The sequence below is a fragment of the Nerophis ophidion genome, linkage group LG10 (assembly GCF_033978795.1).
Source record: "Nerophis ophidion isolate RoL-2023_Sa linkage group LG10, RoL_Noph_v1.0, whole genome shotgun sequence".
NCBI classification, from domain to species: domain Eukaryota; kingdom Metazoa; phylum Chordata; class Actinopteri; order Syngnathiformes; family Syngnathidae; genus Nerophis; species Nerophis ophidion.
The window spans coordinates 49,797,312-49,817,267 of NC_084620.1; the positions used below are offsets into that span (position 1 = coordinate 49,797,312).

At 40.7% G+C, this 19,956-nt stretch overlaps 1 protein-coding gene across 3 annotated transcripts in view; it reads right to left on the reverse strand.

Annotated features, from left to right (window-relative positions):
- The window catches only part of arid2 (AT-rich interactive domain 2), an 89,743-nt gene that overhangs the window by 3,758 nt on the left and 66,029 nt on the right, over window positions 1-19,956 (reverse strand). For 2 of the 3 annotated variants that reach the window (XM_061914020.1, XM_061914021.1), the window contains exons 12-20: window positions 19,296-19,374; window positions 19,076-19,210; window positions 17,019-17,218; window positions 14,742-16,897; window positions 12,615-12,766; window positions 12,398-12,536; window positions 5,235-5,323; window positions 4,057-4,183; window positions 759-850 (exon numbers count right to left, since the gene is read on the reverse strand). In XM_061914020.1, coding sequence (XP_061770004.1) covers window positions 759-850; window positions 4,057-4,183; window positions 5,235-5,323; window positions 12,398-12,536; window positions 12,615-12,766; window positions 14,742-16,897; window positions 17,019-17,218; window positions 19,076-19,210; window positions 19,296-19,374 — 3,169 coding nt within the window. The remainder of the gene's footprint in view (window positions 1-758; window positions 851-4,056; window positions 4,184-5,234; window positions 5,324-12,397; window positions 12,537-12,614; window positions 12,767-14,741; window positions 16,898-17,018; window positions 17,219-19,075; window positions 19,211-19,295; window positions 19,375-19,956) is intronic. The other variant, XM_061914022.1, reaches the window with a different exon arrangement.

A 19,956-nucleotide genomic window follows, 5' to 3' on the forward strand; every position in this document is an offset into this window, starting at 1 on the left:
CCACTCTACCAACTGAGCTATGTATACATGCATATATACATGTATATATATATGTATATATATACATATATATGTATATATATATTTCTATATATACATACATATATACACACACACACATATATATATATACACACACACACACACACACACACACACACACACACACACACACACACACACACACACACACACACACACACACACACACACACACACACACACACATATTGTTTAGCACTTAGCAATACTGCTACATAATGCTGAGTGTTTGACTAAAGCCGCATCTGTTTAGGATACAGCTTCTAAAACTTGTAGATCATCCTCTTTATGTTCAGCTTCAAAAATTGAAGTTTCTGGATCATAATTTGGTCTCAAGTAGTGTTTGTTGTCTCTCATCAAGTATGCCATAATTAGTAGCCTTGTTGTTTGTCCTTGAAGGGAAAGTGAACGTTGTGATGTGTCTGTGAAATTAATACGCCGTCGTATGCTTAGAATGATCGACATAGGTAAATATTACATGTTATTATAAATGTTACTAAGTTGCATATAAAAGGTTTTTAGATGTTTTAGATCCTGACTTGCTAGCTCTTTTATTTTTACGAGTTAGACTACATAAAAAAGGCAAAATATGTGTTCTTATCTTACATGAGGATTTTGAATGAAAGGCAAAAATCTCCCCAAAAATAGCAGCTCTCCTTTAAAAATTCCAAGCATTCCAAGAAAACACAACTGAAGAGGGCGGAGTCAATACTCACATACGACCACAGTCCGAGTGCTTGGCGATGTTCTTTAACGTTAAGGCAGCAGTTAGTCTGATGTGTTTGGTCACTGGTCCCTCTTTCTCATCCTGGAGAAAAAGACAAAACATAAAGTAAAAGATTATTTTAGTAGCAACCGTTGAGTGTTTGGAGCCACATTGTGAAGAAAATGCATGCAAATTGGCATTGCAATCCATTGAGAAATATAAATCTGACATTTCAATCAGTAAATAATTTCACCTTTTCAAAACACAGATACACAGGATTTTATGTTTAAAGTGCACAGAAATGAGGACACATCTGATAACTGCACGTATAAACAAAGTCAGTTTGTACAAAAACACCACAAACTTTGATATTTCACTAAGCATGTATTTTTTGCAATGAAGAAAATAACCCTGACATGAGTTGTACATTAAATACTGTATAATCACAGGATGTATGTCCCCAGAATCACTGCTGTAAAAGTGTTTGTTTCCTTTTTTTTTTAACTAAAAAATATTATCATACGATAAATGCTTTAAAATGTAATATAGGAAATTATCGGTATTGGTTACAAAATTATCGGTATCGGTTTTAAAAAAGGGAAATGTATGACTTTTTAAAACGCCGCTGTGAAGTTCAGAGCGCCAATAAACCTTAAAGGCACTGCCTTTGTCACATAATATCTACGGCTTTTCACACACACACACACACACACACACACACACACACACACACACACACACACACACACACACACACACACACAAGTGAATGCAAGGCATACTGGGTCAACAGCCATACAGGTCACCCAGAGTGGCCGCAATCTTTGAGACTGCTACAAATATGCGCCACACTGTGAAGCCACACCAAACAAGAATGACAAACACATTTCGGGAGAACATCCACACCATAACACAACAGAACAAATACCCAGCAGCCTTTGCAGCAATAACTCTTCCAGGACGCTACGATATACACCCCCCGCCGCCCACCTCAACCTCCTCCTGCTCTCTCAGGGAGAGCATGCTCCAAATTCCAAGCTGCTGTTTTGAGGCATGTAAAAAAAAAAAAATGTACTTTGTGACTTCAATAATAAATATGGCAGTGCCATGTTGGCATTTGTTTCCATAACTTGAGTTGTTTTATTTTGGAAAACCTTGTTACATTGTTTTAAGCATCCAGCGGGGAATCACAACAAAATTAGGCATAATAATGTGTTAATTCCACAGATGTAGATAACGTAGGGGTGTAACAGTACGTGTATTTGTATTGAACCGTTTCGGTACGGGGGTTTCAGTCCGGTTCGGAGGTGTATCGAACGAGTTTGTAAGCTAAAGTCTTAACAAGCTGCTCTGCTTTCTGCCTCTGTCTGAGCAGTGAGCACCCAGCATTGTCCCGCCCACACAACCATCTGATTGGTTACATACAAAGCCAATCAACAGTGCGTATTCAGAACGCATGTTGTCAATGCTTCAGTGTCGAGCAGATACGTGTTTAGCAGCGGACATCCTACTCTCCCCAAATTATAAAAAACACTTCCCATTCACAACTACTACTAGCATCACTATGAGCCCGTTGACCTTCTAGAAACTTAAACTGCAGCTCAGCTCACTCACAGTTCTGGCTTGAGGTGAAAGCTATGTAGCTTTTATCGCAACGTTAGCTCATTTTGCTGTGTGTGTGTGTGTGTGTGTGTGTGTGTTAAGGGCAGCAAAACCCTGTCTGTCTGTTATTTCACATGAACTAACATGAAGTCTATGGTGTCCAGGGATGAATAGTCTCTCCTATTGCTATTGTACTATTTTTTCAGCTATAGTTACATTAATCATTAGCAATGTAGCAGCCTAGTTTTGAATGGCAGGGTCCCTGTTATCACATGTTGACAAAAATATAACATTTACATAAAGAAAAAGAAAACTAGAGGCTTCCCAAATGCTGTAATTAATTAAGCATGATGAGTTGACTTGAAACTGTTTAATGTTGCACTTTTTATATGTAGAAGAAAGGTTTTGTCATTTTATTTAATCAAAGCAACAACTTGAGGCAGTTTAATGTGGATTAACATGGGCAGAATTATTATAGTGTTCCCAATGTTAAAAGGATAAAGCCATTGTTTACAAATTTGGTAAATAAATAACCCAAAAATGTATATTTTGTTGTTTTCTTACTGTACCGAAAATGAACCGAACCGTGAACTCTAAACCGAGGTACGTACCGAACCGAAATTTTTGTGTACCGTTACACCCCTAAGATATCGGTATCGGTAATTAAGAGTTGTACAATATCGTGATATCGACAAAAAAGCCATTATCGGACATCTCTACTAAATACAAATAAATTTTTCGATTTTGCATATCTTCTAAACCTTATTATCTAATCATGCCAAATATGACATTATTATATAGTGTATTACAAAAATAGGTTAGTAAAGACAACAGTTTGTACATTAAAAAAAATCTTCTGATCGAGTGCATAGGCAATGATGTAATAATATGAGGTGATTACTGCTACACATTTATATCAATGCTGTCAAATTATATATATATATTTTTTTAAATGAGCTCAATTTGAATTTCGATTAATCAGGTTATTGCCTGCATGCAAAATTTTCATTAACTTTGAAAAAAAGCAACCCTCTGAAAACAGACAGTAGTGCGATGTGGCCCTCAATGAAAACAAGTTTGACACCACTGCTCTAGGTAATGTTTCAATTTTAAATGCCAACAAAGTCATTGATTAAAAAAAACAAAAAACGCTTCAAACTAAGTATGGTTAAATCTTTCCAAAAATATGCTAGCTTGAAGCTAATATACGTGGGCTTTGCTATTGACATGCTACTGCTTAACATTAGCGATTTCCACACCAACTGTGTTAACAAAAACTACTTCTAGGATGCATGTTACAATCAAACAGCTGCAATATTTATAGCATTAACACTTTTTAGGGCGCAACAAACAACAAAACACACCATAAACCAGAGCTGTGTACAGAGAGCGTATGGCTAACTCAGTTACAAAGTCAGACGCAAAAGTTTTTAACCAATCAGAGAGTATGGCCAAAGCATCTCCTAAATGATTAATCACAGGTTATTACCCGCATGCATAATGTTGATTAGGCAACCATTATTGAGATGAGGCCCTCAATAAAAACAAGTTTAACACACCTGTTTTAGTGCATACCATACCATGACTATACTTCCGTGCTCAATCAAAACAGAATCTACAGTAAATATTCATTTATGATGCATCAACAAAGTGGCTGGAGTCTGAGGTTTGGCAAAAGTTGAGGAATTAAAAGGAGTCCCACTCACCGTGAAGTCCCTGAAGACCAGGTTTCGAGAGCCTCTGCGGAGTGCCATGAGAGCTGCGCTCGGATGATTGGCGATCGCTTTCGCTGGTCGCGCTGCCGGTGTACTACTGCCTGCCACTGGCGGCGTCCTTTGCACACAGGAAGGTCACATGAACATTTCCAATCAAACATTCATGCTGCATGTTTGTTTAAAGCAGGAGTGTCCAACAAGCACTTTGGCTGGGGCGTGGTGTTTTCACATTATATATATAAAAAGTCAGCAGTCGAGAGTTGCCATTTTATCACTACCTGGTGGCCAACGAAGGTAACAGTGGCCATTAATTGCACGTCAATACAATTCCGTGCACAGCGTTCACATAAAAGACCCAATCAAAACAACCTTCACTGGTCATGGTGCAAAAAAAATAAAAAATTCCATCACCACAAAAAAATCTACAAACACATTCTGCTCATTAAAATTTGAGGATATTACTAAAAAAAAATTTTGAGGATATTACTAAAAAAAAAAAACAGCATGAAAAAGAAAATTTAAATCACACCCATTTAAATCCATTACAAGGGACAATGGGAAAAATGCAAAATGCTCTCTCTGCACTTCTTTATCACATACTCTTAAACAATATTGATAATTATATATTCATTATATTGTTATAACAATGTAATATATATATATATATATTTATATACACACAAATACAAATATATATATACACACACACACACACACTATATATATATACACACACACATATGCATATGTACATATATATATATATATATATATATATATATACACATACACACACACAAATTACTTTATACTTTACATGCAGTCCGCTTTTGGCCCCGAGCCAAATTTTCTAAGCACAATGTGGCCCCCGCAGTCAAAAAGTTTGGACACCCCCAGTCAAAAACTTTGGACACCCCTGGTTTAAAGCAAAGTGGCACAGCGAGCCTACTATCAAATTACTTTGCTGCATTACTCAATGTAGGATATCAAAAGACATGTGTGATTTAGGGCTATATAAATAACTTTGATTGATGAAAATCTATTACTTTACTTTGACATAACTCAAAAGTAAGTTAACAGGTTTGAAACGTTCATTTTCCTCAAGCTGCCACATCCCAATTTGCAAACCCTGAGTGTCAATCAATCATAACAATCCACATGGGACGTACTGGGAAGAAGTCTGGTTGGGACTTGGCTGGGCTTGCTGTTCCTCCAGTTTGAGTGCAGCTAGCAAAGCGTCCCGAGAACAGTGCTTATCCTGGAGGGAGACAAGTTGAAATGGGTGTCAAACATTATATGTTTTAACATTAAAATCAAGCTAACTCGTGGTCAGCCATGACACGTGTATCATTTATTTAGTGGCCCTGCAAAGACATTTCTTGATAAGTATATTAGTTTTTTTCAATGTATTTATTGAGTCAAAAATATTAAAGTTAGATGATTTAGCAAACAGCTAAATGATATACAAAGCAAACTATAACCTGCTACACAAGAATGTAAAACAATCATTCTCTACTAAAGAGGAGAAATATAACCTTTGAGGAAAATCTAATTCAAAACATTTCTATGCATGTACAACACTTAAAATTAGGGCTGGGCGATATATAGATATACTCGATAAATCGCGGGTTTGTCCCTGTGCGATATAGTAAATGACTATATGGTGATATTGGAGTATATTTTCTCACGCAGTTGCTTTTAGCTGCGGGCATTACACTACAGGCTCTTCTCACTCTTTCTTGTCACATCATACGCCACACACGTATTACGCCCTCGCGGTAAAAAATGAAAGAATAATTAATTCCCAAGAAAAACAGCATCCATCGTCTGGCGGTGGTTTGGCTTCAAGTGGGAAAATGTCTGACAGACAACCGTAATTTGTCAAGTGCGGGGCAAAAGTGTTGCTACAAAAAGTAGCATTACTGCTAATATGTAGCATCATTTGAAAAGTCACCTGCTAGAGAATGAAGAGTGTTTACTCCGCATGTCAACATCTCCGTTCGGTGACACCGCAACAAAATGCCGAGGCAACCATTTCCACATCAACACCATATGAAAAAAAAAGTGAACATTAGGAGATGACGTCCGCAGTAACCCACCACATAGCGATTTGATTTCCTATTATGCAGCTCATTTTTATTTGACAGTTATTGAAATATCTTGGGTGACATCATGCACAAAAGTGCACTTTATTTGTTTTAACTATTGTAATGGCGTTCTGTACAAAAAGTACATTTCACTTTAGTGTTTTTTTGATACATCATCTTAGTGACATCATGCACAAAAGTGCACTCATAGCTTCTTTTAAAATGTCTCTGACAATCTTGCACTTTCTGTTTTGGAAATGACATGAATGTTTGTGCCACTGCTTAATAACTGATTAATAAATACACTTTTCCTAAATTGACTTAGTTGTGATTTCCTTCTCTGCATTAAAGTTTAAACTGAGCATGTATCAATGCAGTATGAAGAAGAATGTTTTAATGTAGACACATAGAATCATCATACTGCTGGGATTATATGCATCAAGTGTTCATTCAAGGTTAAGGCAAAATATGGAGATATATATCATGTATCGTGACATGGGCTAAAAATATTGCGATATTAAAAAAAGGCCATATGGCCCAGCCCTACTGCTCCCTTTGTGTACATGTAGATGAGAGAGCGGTAAGTGACAAGCCTGAACGCCAAACAAATTCCTCAGACAGACAAGCAATTTTAATTCAATATAGTAACTGCAAATACCAGACTATAAGCCGCTACTTCTTCCTACGCTTTGAGACCTGCGGCTTACAAAACGGTGCGACTAATTTATGGATATTTCTTCGCTGACGCCCAGGAAACAAGTTGTTTTTAAAAAACAACAAGCAAATACACTGAAAAGGTGCGTTGGTGTTTGTGTGTGGCGCCATCTTTTGGACGACTGCAGGTGCTGCAGTGCTCTTCCGTATAGAGCTGTGAAGAGACCGTAGCGTTTCTACTCTAAATGATTCATCACTCCAAGCAACGTTTATAAGTTTTACAATATAACTAAAACAATTCTTACTTACTAAACCGTCCCATGTGTGATGTCTGTGGGAGTGTTTTCATACATATTTGTACATAATGTAATGAAGCTATCATCATTAGCATTGATTGGCTAATAGGTTAACACGTTTACACGTGTCTGTGTTAGTATTATTAACTTACAACCGCATTTTTTTGTTGTATTGTTTCAGTTTCACAAATTCTTCAGTACATTCACCAAAACATCACTGAGGAGTTATTGAGTCTGTTTAGCTGATTGGAAAGCAATCTTGCGCAGCTAGTTGGTCCATGACGATGACTTTTGTTTTGTTTGATCAGCTGTTTTACAGACACCGTTTGGAAACAATCAACTAAAAAATCAATTACGGTAAACATTTTCTAAATCTTTCTTTGTAAATACCTAATTTTAACATATAGATCTGCAGTTTATAGCCCTGTGCGGCTAATTTATGGGGGAATAAAAATGTTTTTCTGATATTTAGTCATTGCAGCTTATATACGGGTGCATTCTATAATGCGGAAAACACGGTGGTAGTTGTAAAAAAAAAAAGACATTTTTAAAAAATGCAATAAAATCCAATATATTTTTTAAATTAAAAAATACATCATATATACATTTATTATTATTTAAATAAACATATTTAGTGTGTATATATATATATACATATGTATATATATATATACATATGTATATATATATATACGTATGTATATATATATATATATATGTATATATATATATATATATATATATATATATATATATATATATATATATATATATATATATATATATATATATATATTTCGTTTTTTAAATTATTATTATATTTGTCGGAGGAAACCGGTTGGCTGCATGAACAATGGCACTCGTGCTCTGATAACCAAGCAAAACAGGAAGTGATCACTGATCAGTGGAAGTGACACACTAACGTCCAATCACATAAAAGTATCAAGTTTGGTTGCACCATCTTTTGTCGTAGAAAAGTCACCTCGACAGTACGGTGGTTTGTGGAATTTATTTTAAACGAACTGCAGTCCTTAGCTGCGCTTACCTTTTTCTTTTTTTTAAACCCTCGTCCGTTTCCTATTCTGGTATACAAAAACAACAGGTGGTAACTTAAGTGCAGTGCTGTATAAATAAACTAAATAACAAAATATAAAAAAATGTGCTTCTTTAAATATTATTAACTTGGTACAATAATATTTAAATGATAATTACTGCATCACATACATTTCTTATAATAACAGAGCAAATAGATGTTACACATCTGTAACTTCCTGCCACTAAACCTGCAGAAAATAGTTCTTCTCAGGTTTCTGTCTACATTTTGCAGTATGTTGTTACTTTTTGAAGCATTGCTTACATACTCCTTATTTCTGCACCTTCCTTTTAAGAGCTTTTTTTTAAGTGTTCAATGTAGGTTGTCCCGGTGCCAAAATATATTTCGATACTTTTCTAAATTAAGGAGAACACGGAAAATGGCATTATTGGCCTTATTTTGACAAAAACAATCTTAGGGTACATAAAACATCTGTTTCTTATTAAAACTTTGTCCCTAAATAAAATATTGGACATACTAGACAACTTGTGTTTTATTAGTAAGTAAACAAACAAAGACTCCCAAGGAGTCTGCTGACGTGTGCGGTAACATATTGTGTCATTTATCATTCTATCAAAGTGGTAAAAAATGTATTATTTATCTACTTGTTCATTTACTGTTAATATCCGCTTATTTACGGTTTTAACATGTTACATCTACACTTCTGTTAAAATGTAATAATCACTATTCTTTTCTTTGATACTTTTCTTTTCTTTGATACTTTTACATACATTTTGGGTGATACCATAAATGTAGGTATCAATCCGATACCAAGTAGTTACAGGGTCATACATTGGTCATAATTTAAGTTCTTATGTGTCCAGGGACGTATTTCATGAGTTTATAAACATAGTATGATTTTTTTTTAAAAGAGAAAAAAGATTTTGTGACAGTAAAACATATCGATGTAATCATAGTAGTATCAACGAGATATACTATTGTACTTGGTATCATTACAGTGGATGTCAGGTGTAGATCCTACCATGGCATTTGTTAAATTGTGTCACCAGTGAGCTATTGTATCCTCCTATGGTATGTAGTGTTTAGCTATTTCTCTTCCTCCAGTGATAATGTTCCTTGTAAAGAACTTACTTTTTTGTCACCCTGGAGGTGAGGATTAGTGATTTAGAAGTAACTAAAACACTGCCGACTGCGGATGGATGTTAGCTAGCGAGCCATATCTTAAAGCAGTGTTTTTCGACCTTTTTTGAGCCAAGGCACACTTTTTGCGTTGAAAAAATCCGGAAGCACACCACCAGCAGAAATCAAGCTCAGTTGACAGTTAAAAGTCATTGTCGCAATTGTTGGATATGACTATAAACCATAACCAATCATGCATCAATATAGCTCTTGTCTCAAAATAGGTGTACTGTCACATCACACCCTGACTTATTTGGACTTGTTTGCTGTTTTCCTGTGTAGTGTTTTACTTCTTGTCTTTCACTCCTATTTTGTTGGCTTTTTTTCTTTTTTTGGTATTTTCCTGTGGCAGTTTCATGTCTTTTGTTTCCTGCGTCTACTTTGTTTTAGCAATCAATAATATTTCAGTTGTTTTTAATCCTTCTTTGTGGGGATATTGTTGATTGTCATGTCATGTTTGGATGTACTTTGTGGACGTCATTGGTCCACAGCAAATTTTTGCTATCGTCCAGCATTCAGTTTTAGTTTCGTTCTGCATACACTGTAAAAAAAAAAAAATCCTATTATTATGGTTAATTTACTCTAAATTTCTACTGTAATTTTCAATTTTTTTTTAAATAGGTTATAAAACTGTAGAATTGAAGACATCATCTGTAAATAAACAAACCGCCTGTTATTTTAAGTAATATGCCAGTAATGACAAATTATGTATATTTTTATTTTTTTTTACAGAAAAATACCAAATGAATTATACATATAATTTTCTGTTTTCTCAAATTACTTTCAAATTCATGTAAAATTACAGTAATTAACTTTCATTAAATATGTAACTTGTTATATAAAAGTCTATGTCCATACTAACAATCTAACAGTTTTATATGTAATTTTAAGATAAGTCTTATTTTTTTAATATTTATGTGTATTTTTACATTCAAGTCGAAAAATATATGTAGCCTGTTATATAAAGGTTTATGCTCATACTAACAATTTAACATTTTTCTCTGTAATATGCCATAAGTTGGTGACTGCAAGACATACTTGATCACAGCCAACAGCCACACAGGTCACACTGACAGTGGCGGTACCAACAACTTTAACACTGTTACAAATATGCGCCACACTGTGTAGCCACATCAAACAAGAATGACAAACACATTTCAGGAGAACATCTTCACCGTAACACAACATAAACACAAGAGAACAATTACCCAGAACCCCATGTGTTACAATATACACCCCCACCTCCAAACCCCACATCAGCCCTCCGTGCGTCGGTTGAGGTGGGCGGGTTTGGGTGGTAGCGGGGGTGTATATTGTAACACATGGGGTTCTGGGTAATTGTTCTCTTGTGTTTATGTTGTGTTACGGTGAAGATGTTCTCCCGAAATGTGTTTGTCATTCTTGTTTGATGTGGCTACACAGTGTGGCGCATATTTGTAACAGTGTTAAAGTTGTTTGTACGGCCACCGTCAGTGTGACCTGTGTGGCTGTTGGTCAAGTATGTATTGCAATCTCTATTATACGTCTGTCAAAGCCAGACACATCACGTGTTAAATTCGGCACGTTGTTGGTCCGGTGAAAGAGCGTACGCAGAGGGGGATATCGCGCTGTCACGGTACGCTCATAATATATTTGTCCGGCGAACATCGTGTCAATCCTACGAGAGGGTCACTGCAAGTCACGCGGTAGGATCGGTAAGTATGTTATTTCGGTGGGATAGCCATACATAGAAGGTGGAACCCCCATGCACCAAGTTCCTGCATCCATTACCCCCCCCGGTAAAGTTAATGTGAGACCCCTGATCCTAACAATTCAGAAAAAATCTGTAAAATAATGGTATTTTTCTGTGGAACTGCCAGCATTGTCACTTCATTAAAGGTGGTTGATCATAATAATTTGGAAAAACTCTGTAGAATAAAGGTATTTTTCTGCAGAACTGTTTGCATCATCACTTTACTAAAGGTGATTGATCTTAATAATTTAGTAAAAATCTGTAAAATTACGATATTTCTCCGCAAAACGTTTCATGAAAATTTCTGTAAATATAATGTTTTTGATCATTATTTGGTTTACAAAGTTTTATTTTAATTTTGTGGTTTTCGTTTGGCAGCTGTAGCTGCCAATAGATTACCGTTTTTGTACAGAATTTTTTTTTACAGTGTAGCCTTCCCTAAGCTTCAATGCCTTTTTTAAAAGGCACTCCCCTTTGTTTATTTTTGGTTTAAGCATAAGACACCTTTTTACCCGCATTTACAAAGCAATTAGCTACCGGCTGCCACCTATTGATATGGAAGAGTATTACACGGTTACGCTGCTAAGCTCTAGACAGCACCGACACTCAAAAACACATCATTTGCAGCCTATAATTTGCAAAAATGTTTTTAACCCAAATATGTGAAATTAAATAATCTCTCACGGGCCACGGCACACCAGACTGTATCTCACGGCACACTAGTGTCGCGGCACATTGGTTGAAAAACAGTCTTAAAACACCTCTTCCTGAGGGTGTTTCAGTGTTATAACTTCATCTTTATCTTTACTTTTTACGCCAAAATGCGTCCATTCTCCCTTTTCTGTCTACACACTGTCTGCTTGTAAGTACTATGTGTGTGCGCTCTGCCGAACATGCTCCTCTGCTCGTAAAACCAGCAATGTCACGACGTGACAACGCGCCGTCATACCTGTTAAAAAAAAAAGAGGGGGGGGCCACCGGTACTTTTTAGAAGCGGTATAGTACTGAATATGATCCGTTAGTATGGCGGTACTATACTAGTACCGGTATACTGTATAATTCTAGTTCAATGTGATTTGACTATTTTGTTGACATTGTGTGAGTGTTTTCCATGCTTGTGTAGACATTTCCTTTCTGCCTTGATAGCTGAGGGGATTATAATCAGAGAAAGGTTACATTTGAAATAAAAAGGTTTACATTTGATATATTTTTCTCATAAAAATAATCATCATCAATATCGACCGATGTTAAATTGTGATTCAGTTTCCAGCCATATTGCCCTGCCTCTAAATTTTGTGAGAGGCTGAAAGGTGAGCTGCGCGTTGTGTACCTGTAGATGCGTGATGAATGACAGTCTCTGCCGTGGAAAAGGATCACATCCCTCCCACTGACAATGGCCTCCGTACACATCCTTTCCACCGTGCTGCGTTGCCGCGTGGTAAAACACTTTCGACGGCGTCTCAAACCACCTTGTAGGGGACAACACCGGGAATGAGGGACACTTTTTTTTCTTCAAGCAATCCTTCGGTGTCTGCTGTGAATCCTACCGTTTACAGGACTGCCAAAAACATTTGAAGTTCTGTCCTGCTTTCCTGTTCTGCTCCGGCGGTGCTGTGGGGGCTTGCTGTGTTGGGGGGAGATGAGGACTGTTGACATTTGCGGGCTGGGTCGGAGGGGGCGGGGATGGGGTAACAGTAGGCTGGAGAAGACAACACAGCATTATGACTAATCCTAAACCAGGGGTGTCCAAACTTTTTTTCCACGGGGAAAAAGTCAAAACATGCGGGGGCCATTTTCATATTCAAATCCTTTACAATTAAGATTTTTTTTAACCTTTAGGACTCCCCTCAAGTTTGGTCACAGGGACACAAAAGTGTAAAATAAGTATTTTTTTCTTTCCCAACGCTTAAATCCCTAAATCCATCCATCCATCTTCCTCGGCTTATCCGAGGTCGGGTCGCGGGGGCAGCAGCCTAAGCAGGGAAGCCCAGACTTCCCTCTCCCCAGCCACTCCGTCCAGCTCTTCCCGGGGGATCCCGAGGCGTTCCCAGGCCAGCCGGGAGACATAGTCTTCCAACATATCCTGGGTCTTCCCCGTGGCCTCCTACCGGTTGGACGTGCCCTAAACACTTCCCTAGGGAGGCGCTCGGGTGACATCCTGACCAGATGCCCGAGCCACCTTATCTGGCTCCTCTCGATGTGGATGAGCAGCGGCTTTACTTTGAGCTCCTCCGGGATGACAGAGCTTCTCACCCTATCTCTAAGGGAGAGCCCCGCCACCCGGCGGAGGAAACTCATTTCGGCCGCTTGTACCCGTGATCTTATCCTTTCGGTCATGACCCAAAGCTCATGACCATACGTGAGGATGGGAACGTAGATCGACCGGTAAATTGAGAGCTTTGCCTTCCGGCTCAGCTCCTTGTTCACCACAACGAATCGGTACAACATCCGCATTACTGAAGACGCCGCACCGATCCGCCTGTCGATCTCACGATCCACTCTTTCCCCACTCGTGAACAAGACTCCTAGGTACTTGAACTCCTTCACTTGGGGCAGGGTCTCCTCCCCAACCCGGAGATGGCACTCCACCCTTTTCCGGGTGAGAACCATGGACTCGGACTAGGAGGTGCTGATCCTCATTCCGGTCGCTTCACACTCTGCTGCGAACCGATCCAGTGATAGCTAAAGATGCCGGCCAGATAAGGCCATCAGGACCACATCATCTGCAAAAAAGCAGAGACCTGATCCCGCGGCCAAAACCCCTAAATAAACTTCAGATCTGTCCATATTACGTTTATTCTTATAACGCCCTTTTTATGCCCTTTTTCTTGTTTTGAATGGCAAAAGCACCAAATATGCATCACCCCTCAACATTTTCAAAGTGTAATATTTGATGTGAAGTAATTGGAGCCTTAAAAGGGAACTGCACTTTTTTGGGGAATTATGCCTGTTGTTCACAATCATTATGAAAGACATGACCAGTTGGATAGATTTTTTTGTATTTTAAATACTAAATAAACGTAAATAAAAGTCTACTTGCAGCGGAGCCAATGGGAAAAACCAACAATACTCCATTTACACTTGGTGGCTTGAATATTAACAAGTATTAGTGATATTGTTATTATAAGCGCTGACGCAGACAAACTATTTATATCGGCGATCACTTCCTGTGTGTATTTTAAAGTTAAAGTACCAATGATTGTCACACACACGCTAAGTCTGGTGAAATTTGTCCTCTACATTTGACCCGACATTTTTCACTGCAGAAGGGTTCGGTGAATGCACATATGATTCTGGTGGGGTACGGTACATCCAACAAGGTTAAGAACCACTGTATTAGAGTCAACATTGAAACTTTTTTTTGTTACATTTCATCCGTCTGCTCTTTTATTCTAATATTTTGAAAATGTGACGTGGGCCGTAACAAAATGGCCCCCCGGGCCTCTTTTTGGACACTCCTGTACTAAATCATATACAACTGGTATTTATTGTAGGCTGAGATGTAACCGAAAAGCTCTCGTGGTTTCAGTTGTTCTCTAAGCATCTTTGTTCTAGGAGGCGTGTATCAGTGAGAGCCACATGGTCTTAACTGGCCTCGCCTTCTTAACCTCCAAAAAGCAAGCATCAATGTTTATAACGTACATATGGACCAAGGATCCTAAGGAGTAACTCACCGTTGTGCCGGCGGCCAGCGTGGGCGAGCAGTTCCTCTGCTGAGTGGCGTTCTCGATTGCTACTTTGGCTACGGTGCTGGGGTCAGTTCCCGCCGGCACGGCCACCATGGTGGAGCTGTTGCCGGCGTTGTTGGGGTCGCTGATGGTAATGATCCGCACTCCCACTTTATTGGGGATCCCCGAGGACGGGGTCGCCGCCGTGCGATCCTCGTTCTCGGCCGGCCGCTTGAGGCCCCGGGCTTCCGAGGCGACGCCGTTGGCAGGGGAGGCGACGGGGAGAGTGGGGGGGAGGGAGGGATTGGGCAGCAGTTGCTGCCTCAGCACAGGCACGGCGTGGCCCGGCCCCAAAGGTCCGTTTGACAGTTCCGAGGGAGGCCTGGTGCCGGCGGTCTGAGGTCCGTTGGCCATGCGCTCGGTCTGCTGGGCTTTGGCAGTGTCCTGTTGCAGGGGAGGACTGGGAGCAGGTGGGGCCGCGCTGTGACTCCTCTCTGTAGGACCCACGTCCCCGTTCCCCAAGTACTGTTTGGAAGCAACGTGATTTGGAATGATTCTGTTGATGACCCCACTGTCACCCCGATCCACGTCACACACCCCGTTGACCAGAGTCTTTTTACAGTCGGGGTGCCCCTCCAAAGGGGTGTCAAGTCCAGGGGAGAGGGCCTGCTTCCCATTAGCAGGGGGACTCTCCCCAGCAGGGCCGTTTCGTGCCCCCTGGGTGTTCCCTGAGTGGTATGGAGGTAGATCAGACTCCATGCACTTCTGACCATTTAGCAGCTTGGCACCGACTCCAACCTCGCCGTTACTGGTTTTCCTGTTGGATGAGTCCCCGTCCGGCAAAGACGAGTTTTCCATCACCTCGATTTTTCGCTCGTGAATGTGCAACCCGGTCGCGTCCTTGGCCTCCTCCTCCTTTTGACAGATGATCTTGTCGCCTCGAAGCGGATTCGGCGGCGCCGGTGGAACAGCGGTGGCAGTCGACAAGGGAGGCTGGGGGACGCTCGAGGCCACGGCGCTGACCGCGGTGATTGCCGCGGTCGACGTGGTGAAGCCAGTGTTGGGGACCACAGTAAACGTGACTTGTCCAGTCGCCATGGGGGCCTGGATGATTGTCGCCGGACTGCTCGTTGAGATGAGCTGTCCTGGCAAGAGCTGGACTTGACCGGGAACCAGCTGAACGTTGAGCTGCTGAGGCTGCGGCGAGGGGCCCTGGGTGTTGTAGGCCGCCTGGTAGATGACCTGCGAACTGGGGGCTATCGTGCTGTTGGGAGGGGGCACCTGGGGCGCGGGAAGGATGAGCTTCCCGCCCGGCGTCGAAGGCCCTCGTTTTGGAAGCAGAAGCTGTTTGATCAAGCTGGACTCGGAGGAGGTAGGCTGAGGTGGAGGAGTTTGCGGAATCATTTGAAGCGCCGTCTGCTGCTGATGCCTCTTCATGGACAGTGCGTGGCTGACGGTCTGGTTTGTTTGGGACGCAGCAGGTGGGCAGGGGCTGGAAGGGGCTGCAGGCTGCCCCGCTATCTGGATAGTCTGGGCGCCAGGAATGGCAGAAGGGTTGGCGAGAACAATTTGGTGTATAGCGGGGGTGTAGACTGGGTTCTGTTGGGGGCTCGGACTGACTATTACCACACTCTGCGCCTGCTGTTGGGGCTGCTGGTTGGTGGCGGCTGCTGGCACAGCGGTCTGGTTTGGCGCAGGTTTGGGGGCAATATTCTGAAATGTGACACGTGACCCCATAGAGCTGGATGACGCTTGGATGGAAGAGGCGGGTGCAGATGTAGCCACGGCGAACTGAGAGTCCATCTGGGGGGACGCTCCTTGTGGTGCCGTAAGGGGAGGGGTTTGAGCCAGGGGCGGGTGCTGGGAGATTGGCGGGCAGACCCCTTGCACCCGGGCCGTAAGTATGTGTCCCTGGGGTACCTGTTGAAATAGCGTGACTGGGGTCCCGGTGGGGAGCATGGGGGAGTGTTGCTGAGCGGCGGCCTGGGCAACAGGATTCTGGGGGCTGTGGTTCTGGGAGGTCTGGGCTGGTGTTGGGATCTGAACCACTGGACAGGGCCGGACCTGCTGCACTACGGCCTGCGTATTGGTTGGTGTTTGCGCCGGGTTGAGGGTAGGACCCGGTGTCCGTGCCATCTGTGGTGTATTCCCAGGAGGTGCCCCTAATCACACAGACACAGCGGGTTCATTTTCAAAAGTTATCACATGTCCCGATTGCAGCAGATATAAGCATCATTTTAGATGCCCATACCATTTTTACATGATTCAAATTCTCTGTTCTACCTGGAGATGGAGCCTGGGGGCCTCCGGGGGCTTCATGTCGAACTACAGGAGGGGATGCTGCACCTGGCGTCTGCTGCTGGTAGAAGAGTTGAACGGGCAGAGGTATCGACCTTCGCCTAATCCCCACCAGGAGGATGTGAAGTGGCCCACCGGATTTGTTCTCCTCCTGCCGCCGCATTGTATGATTGGGAAACACAGTCCTGTAACGGCAAGGTTATGTTACTATTTCATATTCCTTGGAGGACATCATCTTCTTCAGTTTAAATATGCACTGGCTGTCCGATGTAAGGTTTGATTAGAGACTGAATAATTCATTTTACCTCAAAAAGGCTTGCAAGTAACCTTGTCAATTTTTTTTTTTCACCACAAGAACTTCAACAGGAACTTTCCCCACTTACCCAGGTGAATTAAAAACTACCTGGGTAGATTTAGTTCCTCAGGAATGATATTCAGTTCCTGGTAGCAAGGTGGGACTTTGGAAAGGTTCCTGGAAACTTAGCGGGGTGCAGCTGTGCGGTCGACCGCTGATTGGTTGAAGACGGTTGGGGCGTTCTTTAAACTGTGTATTCTAAGTTTTAGCAGTCATTACTAGCTCGTTTAAAACTACCGTAAATTCAGGACTATATGACGCTATTTTTTTACCTACACTTTGAACTCTAAGGCTTATAAAACAGTGCGGCTATGGATGTTTCTTCGCTGACTACCATAATGCAAATAGTAAGAACAAAAAGACAAGCACAAACACTGAATAGGTGTGTTATTGTCTGTGCTATGGCACCATCTTTTGGACAAGTTAACTTATTGCAGGTGCTGGACTGCCCTTCTGTTTAGACTGAGCTTTGTTTGGTCTTCTGGTCGTCCATCCTGTTTCTACTCATATGGATTCTTAATTCATGACTCCAAGCAAACGTTTGTAAGTTTAAAAATATAATTAAACAATTCTTACTTGCTAAACGGTAAACGGTAAACCATGTGTGATGTCTGTAGGAGTGCTTTCATGCATATTTGTACGTGCTATCCTAATGTAGTCAAGCTAGTGTCGTTGGCATTAGCTAATGTGCAAACACCTTTACAAGTGTCTGTGGTAGTATTATTAACATACAATGGCATTCTTTTTGTATTGTTTCACTTTCACAAATTTCTCAGTAAATTCACCAAAATGTCACCGTGGAGTTATTGAGTCTGTTTAGCTGATTGGAGACCGACACATTTTAATATTTGGTAGTTTGATAGGTGCTTATTTGACGCCATTTTGTGGACAACGTAAGTGACTCAGGCCAGTGACCATGAAGTGTACTTTCCAGAAACCACATGCACAGCATCAACCTCTGTAACCCAATCCAAAAAACCTTACTTCGTCATGGCGCAAAAAAAATTAAAAATAAAAATTCAACTGGCACCAAAAGTCAACAAACATGTCACACAACACAACCTGCCCACTGAACTTTGTTGATATCATAAAAAAACAGCCAACCAACAAACATTTCAAAATGATACCTATTTGAATCCATTGCCAGGCATTATGGGAAATTGCAAAAAAACAAACAAAAAAAAAAACTCTTCAAATTTATCCATTTTTTAGTTGCTTGATATTTCTGATTGATTACAAAACTTTAAAGACGTTGTCCCAAAGATAAAGTTAAAGTCCCAGCGATAGTCACACACACACTAAGTGTGGTGAAATTATCCTCTGCGTTTGACCCATCCCCTAGTTCACCCCCTGGGAGGTGAGGGGAGCAGTGAACAGCAGCGGTGGCCACGCTAGGGAATCATTTTCGTGATATAACCCTCAATTCAAACCCCTGATGCTGAGTGCCAAGCAGGGAGGTAATGGGTGCCATTTTTATAGTCTTTGGTATGAGTTCAACTTTCACATACTCCTATTATTCAATTATATTGACAACTATCCATCCTTTATATTATTATAATATGTACACATATGTATAGGCTATATTAATCAATATATAAATGAATAATACACCCACCCACAGAGTCATTGTGCATGCAAATAGACAATTAGGACTAGCCTGACCCTCATGAATTCAACATTTACTGACCGTAGACATTTGAGGAAGCCGGTTGAGTTCAAGATGTTACTTCGTCCCATTTTGCTGCACGTGGTCAGGTACTCCGAGTACATGTCTGACCGGGACACCGAGCCCTCTGTGTTCGTCTCAAAGTGTGCGTTGAGCCTGTGGAATGTTATTCCATTTGAGAGGCGAAGCCAGCAAACTTCTGTACAAATACAACAATTGAACAATGACCAGTCTCTCTTACCATTGCAGTGTAAATTTCTCTCCGTCGAGTTCGACGATGCCAGGCGGCGGTTGTGTGGACTGAACGGTCGCCTTCGTTGCTGAGGAGCAGGAAGCAATACATTTGGTGACGACTGAGTTGTACACAAACTAATGCCTTTACATGAGTGCTGCAGCACTGAACCTCAAGTCATGTAATCATTTCCACGCTCATGCATAATGACATTAGAATCTTCATTGCTAACAGAGATATAATTATAAATCACGTGTCAAACTTGAGGCCTGCCACCTCATTATATGTGGCCTGGAATTACCATGCTTCTATTTGTTTCTAAGTGTAGTCAACTTTCTATTTTAACATTTAAAAAAATACATGTACTGTATGCAATGTCATATATTTTTTAACTTAATCTACTATTACAACAAGTATTATAACATCACACATTACAAACATTAATATAAGTACTTTAACATCTGTTTGACTCATAATTTTGAAGCAACTTATTCATAAAATTCTACAATATAAAAATTATTTTTCAGTTGCCAGAATTTTACCGTAAAATCTGTGTAATATTGTTTTGCCATTTACAGTAATATACTGTAAAAACAACAAACATACACTTTACTGTAGAACAGTGGTACTGTTTTTCCATTTACATTTACAGTATACATCAGGCATGGGC